Source organism: Phragmites australis, chromosome 18 (assembly GCF_958298935.1).
Source record: "Phragmites australis chromosome 18, lpPhrAust1.1, whole genome shotgun sequence".
NCBI classification, from domain to species: domain Eukaryota; kingdom Viridiplantae; phylum Streptophyta; class Magnoliopsida; order Poales; family Poaceae; genus Phragmites; species Phragmites australis.
The window spans coordinates 9,286,908-9,299,092 of NC_084938.1; the positions used below are offsets into that span (position 1 = coordinate 9,286,908).

General features: G+C 43.0%; 1 protein-coding gene across 1 annotated transcript; it reads right to left on the reverse strand.

The window, feature by feature from the left end:
• Positions 1-1,395: 1,395 nt before the first annotated feature.
• LOC133898349 (DNA replication complex GINS protein PSF3-like) lies at positions 1,396-5,122 on the reverse strand. Its single transcript, XM_062339018.1, has 7 exons — positions 4,839-5,122; positions 4,535-4,619; positions 4,376-4,447; positions 3,898-4,001; positions 3,279-3,371; positions 1,903-2,042; positions 1,396-1,801 (listed from the first exon to the last, which is right to left on the reverse strand). Exons 2-7 carry the CDS (start codon positions 4,577-4,579, stop codon positions 1,668-1,670), a joined length of 588 nt encoding a protein of 195 aa, XP_062195002.1. The 5' UTR covers positions 4,580-4,619; positions 4,839-5,122; the 3' UTR covers positions 1,396-1,667.
• Between the last annotated feature and the right edge of the window lie 7,063 nt (positions 5,123-12,185).

Below are 12,185 nucleotides of genomic sequence, written 5' to 3' on the forward strand. Positions count from 1 at the left end.
AATATTGGGGGATTTTCATCTCACAGAGGGTCCAACCGTTGATGTGCTTCTGTGGCAACCCTTATAGGCTTCACGAGTACCAGGATATCTTCTACACCTATGGCCTACACTTCTTCATATGTGCCAACTACCAGTACGACAAGCCTCGATATGAACCGTACGAATACCCACCGGTATAGCAACGTAATCACTAATGTGACACTTTTCGTACAATTTCATGCACTGTCTTACTAATCTACCCTCTTGTTTCATTTGTCCAGTCTCCCCCACCTATCTGTGACTTCATGGAAAAACCTCATATCCCATGTAATGTTTATTAGAGTATGTAACGTCTATACCAGGTTATATGATAATCGAACTTCACAACTATTATTGTTCGACAAATTAGATTTTGTATCCTCCTGACGTTACTCCCCTAAAAAGTTATCTACACAAATACATTAAATAAATAATAAAATATCGATAAAATTACGTTGAAATAAATTTACACATACTCACTCATCCAGTTCCTTTTTTTATTTATCCGTTCATGCCCTGATAAAACTAAATTGTGCTATAAAACCAGTCTGTTCGTATTTTATAGCAAAACACGACAACGCGTGGGTTCAAAAAAGTGACAAAAGCGAAACGGCGCGACACGATACGACCGTCGCACCGAAAGCACCTACTCAACGCGACGTGAGCAGCCAGCCTATACGTATTCGGTACCTAAGGTGCCGAATATGACCCTGTTCACCGTATTCGGCACCATCGCACCGAATACAGGAGTTTTCGGTGGCTCAGGTACCAGAATCGATTTTTTGGTATTTGAGTAATCGAATACATGTGCTAGATTTGCAAATACACCGATATATTTTTACTTTGATTTCCTGAGAAAACTAATTTGTTCATCCACATCAATTTCACGATTACCAGATTGTTCGTCGATTTCCCATGAGATGGTTGTTCTTTGCGTGCACCAGCGATCTGAGCTTTTGATACCTACGTGCCCTTCAGAAATTAGAAACACAAAAGAAGAGGAAAAGAAGCCTTGCACAATTATTATACCAACTTAATCTGCATTTTCATATCGATTACTTAAAACCTTTGCCGTGCTGCCCATCTGGAAATATAGATTGCATTTTGCATGACACTTTGGGTTTTTCATATATTTGCAAAGGTGCCGTGTATGTAAAGCTTCAGCTCAAATGTATCCTGGAGCAGCACTGAATTGCTGCTTTATAGACAAAGGCGCTATTTTTCCATACAAACAAGCAACGAAACCAAAACGACGGGACTAGGTAACACCGTCCTGTTGACTCATCATCCACAGCAGATTTTTCCGAAACTCTCTTGAAACTTACTCAAAACTTGAAACTACAAAGCTTGCTTGATACCCTGTTGAACTCATGAAACTTGCTCAAAAAAAACATGAATTCCGAACAGGATACCATGATTTAGCAGCAATCATTTTTCTTGCGAAGCATGGACAGATCAGACCTGCTGTCAAACTACACAGATGTGCACAAACGGTGCACCAGATTATAGTACATTGATGTGGGATCACAGACTAAATTTGCGATTTACTTTTCTCTTTCCTTACAGTACTACCAGATAAAAGCAGTGTACATACATGATACATCAGCTCAACTGCTCAAGCACTCTATTCCATAGACCTTAAACCTGGTTCAAGGAGTAGAAGAAGGCCCATCGGGCAGCTTCGTCTTCCTCTTCCTGCCAAGGATGGAAGCCTTTTGCATCCTCACACCACCAGCACGCCATTTCTTGAAAGCGGCCATTGATTCCCTAGCAGATTCAAACACTTCATGAAAATATAACGAGTCAGGCTGTGTAAGCAGTAATTGTTAGTGTCGTAATTTGTAAACAATTGCAACACGAGGATAACAGGAGATGTTTGCTGACCACGAGTTTCTTCTTTGGTAAGGCGCGGGACAAACTTGGGCACTGTCATCATGGAAGAACTGTGAGACTTGCTTAGAACCTCTTTGTACCTACTGGTGAATGCATAGCGCAAGAACAGGCCAATGCTCTTGTCACTCACCCTGTCAATGCAAGAACATGAAAAAAATTAAGAAAAAAGAGCATTATAGATCTTTCTTTATGTTATAGGAGTCCGAGAATTTTCATTAAGAAATCCACAAAAAAAGGTTACAAGGACATGCAGGCAGTCATCTTTGTTTCTGGCGAGGTGCATGCATGCATTCAGTAATGCTAATAACCCCATTGTACTAAGGCAATAAAGTACATCACTTTGAGAAAGAGAGTAAAAACTCTATCTTTAAGTGGACTCTACTGTCGGAGCTTGGCCAGTTCTATCATCTAGTGATCAATGTCAGTCATAATTCCAAAAGAGCAAACTAGCAAATATAGAACCTGGAAATTATTTACATGGTTCTCCTTACTAGGAAATTCAGATCTCTAATTCAGAAAGGGGAAAGGGAACACTAGCAAATATAAACCTGATAATTATTTACATGATTCCTACTAGGAAATTCAGATCTCTAAACCGTAACAAAAAGGCATAGTCCAGGATATGAAATGGAACTGTAATTGTTAGCACATATCATATCTGCTCAGAGATCATGGAACAACAAAACACACTGATATCCCAATTAAAAATGTAACATGGAGGGCATGAACCACCCATCTTCAAGTGGTACCACCAATTGCTTATCCAGTCATTCACATCAGTATATTGCATCTAAGGTTTAAACGTTCCATAATTGTTCTAGAAACTACAAACATAAAGGCAAAACAATAATAGGCATCTGACTAGGGGACCATGACATGACAGTTTATGATAACGCGTCCTTAAAAAGTGTATATTACCTCCCTGAAAGGGGGCATGCCTAAAATAGCTAGAACTTTTTATACTGACAGCTTTTTGCAGGTTCTCAAAAAAAAAAAAGCTGCCTGATGACATGGAGTAAGACTTTTTAAAACTGTACGTCACTAGTAATAACTGGTTTATATGTCAGAGTTATGACTTATAGCATGTTAGGTGGAGGCATATAGAACTGAATATTCTGATTAGACAAGCCAGAAATTTAATCATTTGTATTGAACAAGGGCCAAAGAAGGTCAAACTCTGTAAAGCAAGTGAATAGGTATTCTAACAAACATCATATAAGAAAAGCTCAACGAGATTCAATAATTTATGATTTTAAAAAGAAATGTAAATGAACTACTGCAAAAAAACCTAATTCTGTATTTTTTTTTTTTAAGAACCAAAAAAACCTAATTCTGTATGTGATAAAGGTAAAAAAAAGAAGACTTACAAAGGGACTATTTTGCATCCTAGCTCATAAAAGTAAGGGCACCGAACCCTCAAATCAACACAGGCTGCATCAGCTTGGATCTCCTTCCGTGTTCTGCATTAATGCATCATTTTTACATTAGCATTCAAATAACAAAAACTGCGGAACTTTTGTTTCATATTCTACTTTTCAATACCCAAAATTCACGCATTATGCGAAAAACAAACTTTTGAGTGTCATTTGAATATTCAGGGTAACTGAATAGTGTTTTCCTCGTCAGGAAGAATCATGCCTTAAACAAATTCGTTCATTAAGGTATGATAATGCAATTGAGTTGCAACCAGTCCACCAGGGATCAGTTCCTAGTGCCCACAAATAGCCTTCAATAAAGGTTGGCGCTATTGAAGTGCCCTACTTTTAAATAAAAAGGGTTCATGAATGCAATACTATTTCTGTGACAAACTACAGTAGGATACAACTGAGGCAAGATCAGCCAGATCCCTTCATAATTAAGCTCTTGAGAAGAAATTCTAAATACATTTGTTGAACTAAGAATATTATATGCTCTTTTGTACTATACTGTTTCTCTTTAAGAATTTCTGTGTATGCAGCAATGCAATAACAGACGCTGCAAACCGACTTCTGTGTGAAGCATGGAGGTGGATTTATTGACACCGCTTGTTCCAGAGACAGCAGCCCATGCGCAAGCCAAAATGGGAGGTCCACCTTAGCACCTTTCTCTACCTGGATTTAAAAAAGACTAAGATCATCCTTTTTAACAAGAGAAGCATCCCTAGTTCCATTTTCAATAGAAAGAATAAAAGGTATCCACAATGCAAAGCATCCAATTACCAGTTGGGGTTCATGAAAAATATGGCAGCCACGCCAATAAGAATTAAGAAAACGTGTGGTGTTCCAAATAAGTTTAAGCAGGTAAAAAGAGAACACTACATAAGGAGCCTCTCAGCTAACCATTGTTTAACAACTGCATAATTCCTAAACAACCCCATTCAGGAATTATCAGGAGACATGGGGAATTGCTCGATATGTCTTAAGCAGGTCTATATACCCTAGCAGTAAAAACATCGGCGCACAAAATTCATCAGACTGATACTTACACAGTTACTTTCGGCGCCAGGATCTAGCAGGCCGACGCCATTTGCAGTTACTTGAAAAACAACAGAAATAAGCTGCAGCCAGAGCAGAAGCATATTCAGGTCGTCTATTAAGACAAGAATGAATGCAAGAGAGAAGATAAAGCAGGCATCCTTAGTTACCTCCTCCTCCATGAGGATGTCATCAATGTCGTAATAACCAGGCATCTCACCAAGCAGACAGGATCACTGCTGCTTACTCTTATTCCTACAGGACCAATTTGCGTCACATCAACGAGCAGCGTATAGTAATTCGTCTCACAGGGCGTCCGGGTATAATTCGAATCATGGTGGAAACATCGCCTGCGGGGTATAGGGTGTGTATGTATGTGTGTGTACCTCGATTGGGTAAATCGGTTCAAAGACCTACCTTGCTTCAGCAATTGAGCGATGTTTGGAGGAAATCACAAAGGATTCGAAGCCTCACCTTGCAACGGGCGCCAGGAGGGAGGGGTTAATCGACGGCGGCGGCGGGCGACGAAGAAGTGGGGCCGGCGGGCGGCACAGGGGGCACAGGGCGGAGGGGCACTGAGCGGCGGCCTGGGGCGGGAGAGCGATGGGCGGAGGGACGACGAGGGGGGCCGCCGGAGCGCGGATCTGGGCGGAGGCGAGGCTGCCTCTGCCTGAATTGGGAATTGGTTTTCGCGGGTTTGCTTCCGCGCTCAATTGGTGCGAAAATAAAATTGCAAGCTGAACAGTGGGAGCCAGAATGTATTGGATTTGGTTGGAGCAAGACCCAACCCAAACCCGCATCCGCATAGGCTATGATAAACCCGTTGTGTATAGGAGGTGTCCAAAGGTTTCGTTCCTATAAATTCTGTTATTTGATAGTGGATCCAGTCTTATCTCTCTCCACTATTAGATCATAGATAATAGGTCATCTTCTATCTCGTAATTTAGATTAGAGTAACAAGACCATTATACCATTAGCCACATATCAAGCTACACTAATGAGTAGTTTGATTTTTCTCTTTCTAAACATCTTGTTGTGCATCTACGTTACGCACAGGAATGCAAAAACTTATGAGTTTAGTATCCCATATGGGAGGAAGTAGTGTTGGAGTCGAGAGCGGCGACACAAGGCAACACAGGGCCAGTGGCGGTGGTGATAGATATAAGCCACCGCCTTGTGAGTGATGGGAGAGGAGAGCAGTATGCAATAGCCCACGAGAGGTGACCCCAACGAGCGACGATCAGGATGTATCAATTCTGGATAGCGTGGTGCGATCGATTTTGGCACACTACCTCATTTAGGATCTAAGTAGAATATTCTTTGAATTTGTACAAACCGGTCCTAGATAGGTTCACTACTACATAAACCCCTTTTACTGCCGACTTCAAAACCCCCTTCACTGCCAGTTTTAGAGCCGACAGTGAGTAACAGGAAGTGATAGTCACGGACTATCACTGCTGGCTCCGTGGACCGGTAGTGAAAGGGGTTATCACTGCCGACTGAAAGCTTCAGCTGGCAGTGTTGTGTCTCTCCCCTTCTACTCCGGCCCTACCCTCCCTCTCTTCCTCTCCCTTTCTCCTCGATCTCTCTGTCTCTCTCCCACTCAATACATGCATACAATGAGACATATGTAATGTAAATCAATAATAAAGGCACATGTATTAATACATAGTAATTCATGTCACACATATATACATAATAGTTCTCACAGGTCACCTCTGAAAAGTCAGTCGAGTTAAGCCAATCCAGTATCCCTTTACCTCTCCCTCGATGAGGATCGCGTCTCCACGCGGACGGCTGATGGCGTATGTACGTGCGGGGACGTAGGGGGCCGATGGCGTATGTACGTGCGAGGACTCGGCCATGACTGATCGACCGCAGTGTCGCCTATGCTCCAGGCTCGCCGGCGTGTCAAAGACATCGAAGTCCGACTCCTGAACGCTAGTACGGTTTGAGCATTCGACCTCCTTGCAGCGCACTGACAGGCCACCCTCTTGTCGTTCTCCTCCTGGGTACGCTTACGGGAGGCTGCTTCTTGCTCCTCTGCAGCACATAACTGACGGGCCAACCTCTCATCCTCCTCCTCTTGGGTGCACTGACGGGCCACTGCTTCTTGCTGCTCCTTCGAATCATCGTTGGAAGGCCATTCTGCCGAAGAGTCGTCCGACGGTACCAACTCTGAAATACACCTTCATTAATATATAGTAATTCATATCCTATATTAATACATAGTAATTAATGTCGTTCATTAAAATGGTGTCATTTGGCGATATGTAAGACGTCTAACCCTCTGTTAAACTTCTCCTTATCGCATACTCTGTACTAGAAGGTACGGTGTAATCTAAAGGTTTGTCATTGGTCGACAGCACGATCGGTTTATGAAACTCGTCGTTTGGGTTGATAACATGTTCTATGAAAAACCCGGTGATCTGTTCTTGAAGGGCATTTATTTCTACAGGTTGTAACTCTTTTGTGCGTAGTTTGGAGCGCTTCGTTTGAAGAATCGAAAGAATTAGTCCTTGAACACGTGTAGAAATTAAAAAGAAGGCATTGATATGTTATTTCATACCTCAAGATCATTAAACCTGACAACATCTCCGTCCGGGCTGAATTCGCGCATGAAAGTTAGAACATAAAACACGTAGATCTTTTGCCAGGTGGCTGCCTCATACACTTCAAGAGGAAATGATCGTTAGTGGAACAAATTGAACCTTTTTATTCACTAGGAAATGTAAGACATGAATATTTTGTGCGTACCGAAAAGTTGATTTTTACATTATACTCCTTCCGGAATGGAAAGTGAATAACACTCTTTTTACGGTACCTTGTGTATACCCTGTACGTGAATATGAATACCAATTAAACTTAGATGCAATCGTCGAGATGATGAAATGATCGAGTTTACTTGTTTAGCATGTCGATGAGATTTTGGTAAGTCGTCTGAACTCTCTTTTGTGAGTCCAATACAATGATCTTGCTCAAGTTTGGGTGGATGACGAGGATCCAATGAAAGCTGCAGGAATATTTTGTCACCATAGCAAATTAATACTAGAATCGAGTTGCCCATAAAAGCAGAACGCCCAGGTGCGCAAGCACGTACTCATAACTGTAGGGTAAGAGTATGCATTTCTTGTATTGGTGGTGAAGTAGACACTTCAATATGTAGGTCTCGGTGAAGTTTGGACTTAGACTCTCCCTTACAAGCGTTTGGTTCACAAGCCTAGGATCGATAAATCCTACTTTACGATCAAATTGTTGTCTGCATGCACAGTTCTCCATTCCACAAAATAGAGAAGTTAGCCATGCAATTTTAAGGTACAAGATCATATAACATGATTTATATGCATAAGTCACTTACAGAGTTCATGCTCTGACTGTAGCCACGTTGAGGGCATCTTCCTTGTACAGCTCATACAAGTCCTTGAAATACAACTAAAAGGAGTCATCCCCATTGAGGAAATATTCTTACGTGTATCTTACGGGGAACGCCTGCAAACCCTACCTGGATTGATCCAAGTACCACTGATGTAATCGACGCATTTGAGTTGTAAGGTTTCTTTCTATATCTGGTTTGACCAAAGGTTTGGTCAACTCAAACGGCCAAGTAACATCCAACTTTGCATATCTGCTCCCACAGTATGTTCTGCTAGTTCTTTTGCTGATAGTCCAGAAGTAGCCAGGAAGTCCCCAATGCTTAGAGCATCCTGAATGATTGGAGCTGATTTGCTCTTGGCCTACTTCTTACTAATACGTCCATAGTCACTCGGCGGCTTACTTGAAGCCGCCCCCGTCTGTTTAGATTTGGCCATATTCATGAAAAAATTCGTGGTATCTTCAGGCACAACAGGAGGTGGTGGAGGATGGAAATGATTCGTGACACTTGCATCCACAATCTTTTTGGTTTCCTCATCAGTAAGTGAATAGACATCCTTGGGTTCCGTCAACTTCTTAGATGCCACCGGCTTCTTAGATGATATCGTCTGCTTGGATGTTTTAGAACCTGATCTTGTTTTCCAAGCTGATGATTGGCTTGTTGATGGTGCTGGCTTCTTGAGCGGTGGACTTCTTCGAGGCGATGGCTGAGGAGGTGGACTTCTTTTGGGAGATGGTTGAGGAGAGGGAGATCTTCGAGGAGACAGCGACTCGGGGCATAGTGGAGAGTAGAGATTCTCGGTAGTTGTCCTTGGTGGAAACACTATGTAGGCCTTCTCTCATGCGATGAATGTGTGCTCGTTCTCTCCTATAGTGTTCGCCCCCTCCTCTGTGAGGTAATCCACCTCAACATGACGGTACTATTCAACTACCTCGTCTACTTCAACCATGGCATAGCCCTCTGGTATCAGACGTCCGTGCAAATGTTCATGGGAGCCACAGGGATAAGCCACGCTAAAAGCCACCTTGATGGTAATGTTCCTAGCACCAATGTGTAATTCATGTGGTGTCGTGCTGGGATGAGGTCCACAGGATAAGTGATGAGTCAACTCCTAGAACTCTTGTGGACGCACAGCTACTCTAACGAGCACCGGGGCTGGAGCGCGCAACATTAGGAGATGTTGCAGGCCATTTCCGATCGCTCACAATGGCACCTCGTTCATGCATGAGGGCTTGTTGTACCGCTTGTGCTATTTTTTCGTTTGTATGTTCCCTCTTACGTTGTAGCATTTGTTCAAGCATTTGAATTGCCCTAGATTGCTCTGCCTCTCGCTCTGTTTGAGATCTCTTTTGACTCTTGTAACAGTCGACGTCGCTTGGGAATCCATATTTCCAACCCATCACCCCAACGCCTTGAGTGCGACCACCGTGCTTCCTATTTCCTAGGGCCAAGGTGAGCTCACCCTTATCCCTGTCTGGCTTGAAAGAGGCTTGTGTAGATTGCTCGTGGGCTTCCACAAGCTTTTTTACAATAGTTTGCGTCACTTCCTGGTCTTTGGAGGTCATAAAGCATAAGCTTCCATCAGACAAGTAAGAAGCACCCCTCCCAAGAAGGAAACGTGTCGATCGATCGCTCCAGCCCTCCATCTCAGGCGGGACACCTCTCTCTCGCAGTTGATCTAGCTGTTGTTGCCACTGTTATTCTTTCCTCACGTACCCACGACTGCCGACTTTGTGGGAGTAGAGGTTCTTCTTTGAGTTCGCTTTGTTCACCTCACTCAACCTCTGTGCTTCTTCCAACGACTTGTACTCTGCAAAGGCTTGCTAATGATCTTTCAGTTGCAGCCACTTGCGGAAATTTGGCGTTGTACCTTTCTGCACATACGTTTTGTTCAGTGTGCCCTTCCAGTTCTTAAATGAAAGACCCATAATCATTAGTGTCTTACGCTTAACTACTTCCATATATGTCCCTTCAGGGAAGTCAAACTTCTCTAATATCTTAGGCCACAAGATGTCGTTCTTAATCGAATCAGGAACCACGTGTTGATCACCTTGTTCGACAGTCCATAATCTGTAGCTGATGGGCACGTGATCCCTAACAGCAATCCTACAGACTGACTTGTATGGCCCCAAAACTCTCTCAGGTGCAGTTGGCTCCCCTACTGGTGAGACCTCCGTGATCACAAATTGTCCCATAGGCATCTTCGAGGGGCTTCGGACACGATGCCACTCCTGGGATTGCTCATTGTCGTGACCCTCCGGAGCATCAAGCATCTGTGCATAAGTGAAAAACTATTGGGAACCTATACGATAATATGTAGAACAGATGCATTCATCTACTTATGAATTACCTAATCGCCTCCACATGCGTCTGCTTGTTCCAGGTTGAGGTAGTGGCTCGGGCTACCTTCTTCAATATTTGACGGTAGCACTACATCTCCTTCTAGCACCTAGGCTGGATCGGTGGTTGGTGGTGCCGTCCCTTCCTGGAAGTTCTGCATGTGATGACGACGAGCGGTTGAGTATTCTACAGATAGAGATAAAGCCGACGCAGGAAGGAGAGAGGCTATCGAAAGAGTGAGATAACCATGAAAGAGTCGATAGATAGAATGCATACAAATACAATATTGTAATTGAGTACATTATGACCACATTTAACAAAAAGATGTCACATCTTACGAAGCAAAATAGGCATAAAGATACTGACAATTGACACATTGATCTTACATAGCAAGGTAATGATGATTACAACTAGAACTAGGATTATAACATCTTTACATGTGACATCACACTTCTTCTTATTTTCGAAGTTAGCCAATTTTAGCTTGGCTTGGATGATTTGACTGTTGTATGCCGCAACAGCTTCATGTCTGGACTAGTATCCTTTGTAACATGCTTCTTTGAATCCATTAATTTTCGCGTGGCATTCCTTACAACTGAAGAACACTCCACTTTGCCGACCACGATGAACAACATATCATGTCATAGCAGTCCTAAATTTTAGAGAATATGCAAAAATGATATACTACAAACCACACTAATGCTCTCTGAACTAGTATTGCACTGGATAGCCAAACCAACTACTATTTCAGAAGCATGAATATTATACCACATATCAAAATACAAGAGTATTCATTACACATGATCTTGAGATAAAAAACAACAAGCCATAAAGGACAGTATCTCTCGTCATGTATACAGAAAGTAATGGACAATAGGAACATAATTTGTGTAAAAGTGCTCTTAGATATTGAGTAAAATTGGCCCTAGAACTGTTAAAGTTCTGCTCCCTAATTGTTCTAGTGAATACATCATAGACAGGGCAATGTTTCTGAGATTTCAGCTAGCAAATAGAACCTGATCTAGTTCTTCAAATTTAAGATGTCATCATAGACATGGCTGCTATGCCAACAAAGTGCACAAACTCTGAACATAACTAATAAGAAAGTGCCGAGGTAAGAGAACTGAATATCAGTTTGCAAAATGACTACTTAGAGAAGCTAGCATAACAATTTATCAAGTATCAAGTATATTAGACAGACTTTGAACTCATAGAAGCACACATCCAGGGATCAATTTAACATGTATTGCACTGGATAGCCAAACCAACATGGATTTCTCAAGGTACAGGTACAGAACCGAACATACAGCAAGTAACATCCATGTCTATGCTAGTGCACTTAGAAATCAAGCCTAGTCTCAGTGCATTCTTTCATCACAGAGCATAAAGCACATGTAACCTATTGTCTAGATTAACATAGTATGGAGGGAGGTGATGATAAAATTTACCTTTGCTTTATCAGTCAACGAGGCGGGTGGGCGCAAAAGACGGCGGCACGAGCGGGATGGGGGACGACGGTGTCAAGGACGGAGACGGTGGCCTCCAGGATAGGGATGGCGGGGCTCCGGGGAAGGAACAGCGGCCTCCGGGACGGGGACAGTGACCTCCGGGATAGGGACAACGGGGCTTCGGGGACGGCGGTGTTGGGGAGGATGCGGCGGGGACAGCGGAGTTGGGGAGGAGGCGGCGGGAGGCGTTTCGATGCAGAGGGCACAGGCCAGGAAAGTTTTTCTAAGTGTCAGAGGGTGGGCATCGAGCAATTATATAGGGGAGGACTTTCACTGTCGACTCAATATGAGCACCGACAGTGGAAGAGTACCTTCACTACCGGCTCAATAGGACGACTGGCAGTGAAACTACTTTCACTGTCGGCCCAATAAGTCCACTGACAATAAAAGTAGTTTCACTGCCAATCCAATATGTCCATAGGCAGTGAAACCCCTTTCACTGTTGGTACCGCAGGGTGAAAAAAAATTTAGTTTCGCGCGCGGGCCCAGAGAATTGGACCCACGATGTTACGAGGAACCATCCAGATAATATTCTAACTAATCACCAGAAGGATCATTATTCATAATCACAACCTTGATGATTAACCAGAATATCATCAC

What these genes read in the sequence shown, in the direction of transcription:
- LOC133898349 (XM_062339018.1), bottom strand. Translation starts at nt 4,579, where the DNA reads ATGCCTGGTTATTACGACATTGATGACATCCTCATGGAGGAGGAG. An exon ending in ACATCCTCATGGAGGAGGAG is followed by an intron (nt 4,448 to 4,534) that starts GTAACTAAGGAT and finishes CTCTGGCTGCAG; the next exon opens with CTTATTTCTGTTGTTTTTCA. An exon ending in TACCAAAGAAGAAACTCGTG is followed by an intron (nt 1,802 to 1,902) that starts GTCAGCAAACAT and finishes ATTTTCATGAAG; the next exon opens with TGTTTGAATCTGCTAGGGAA.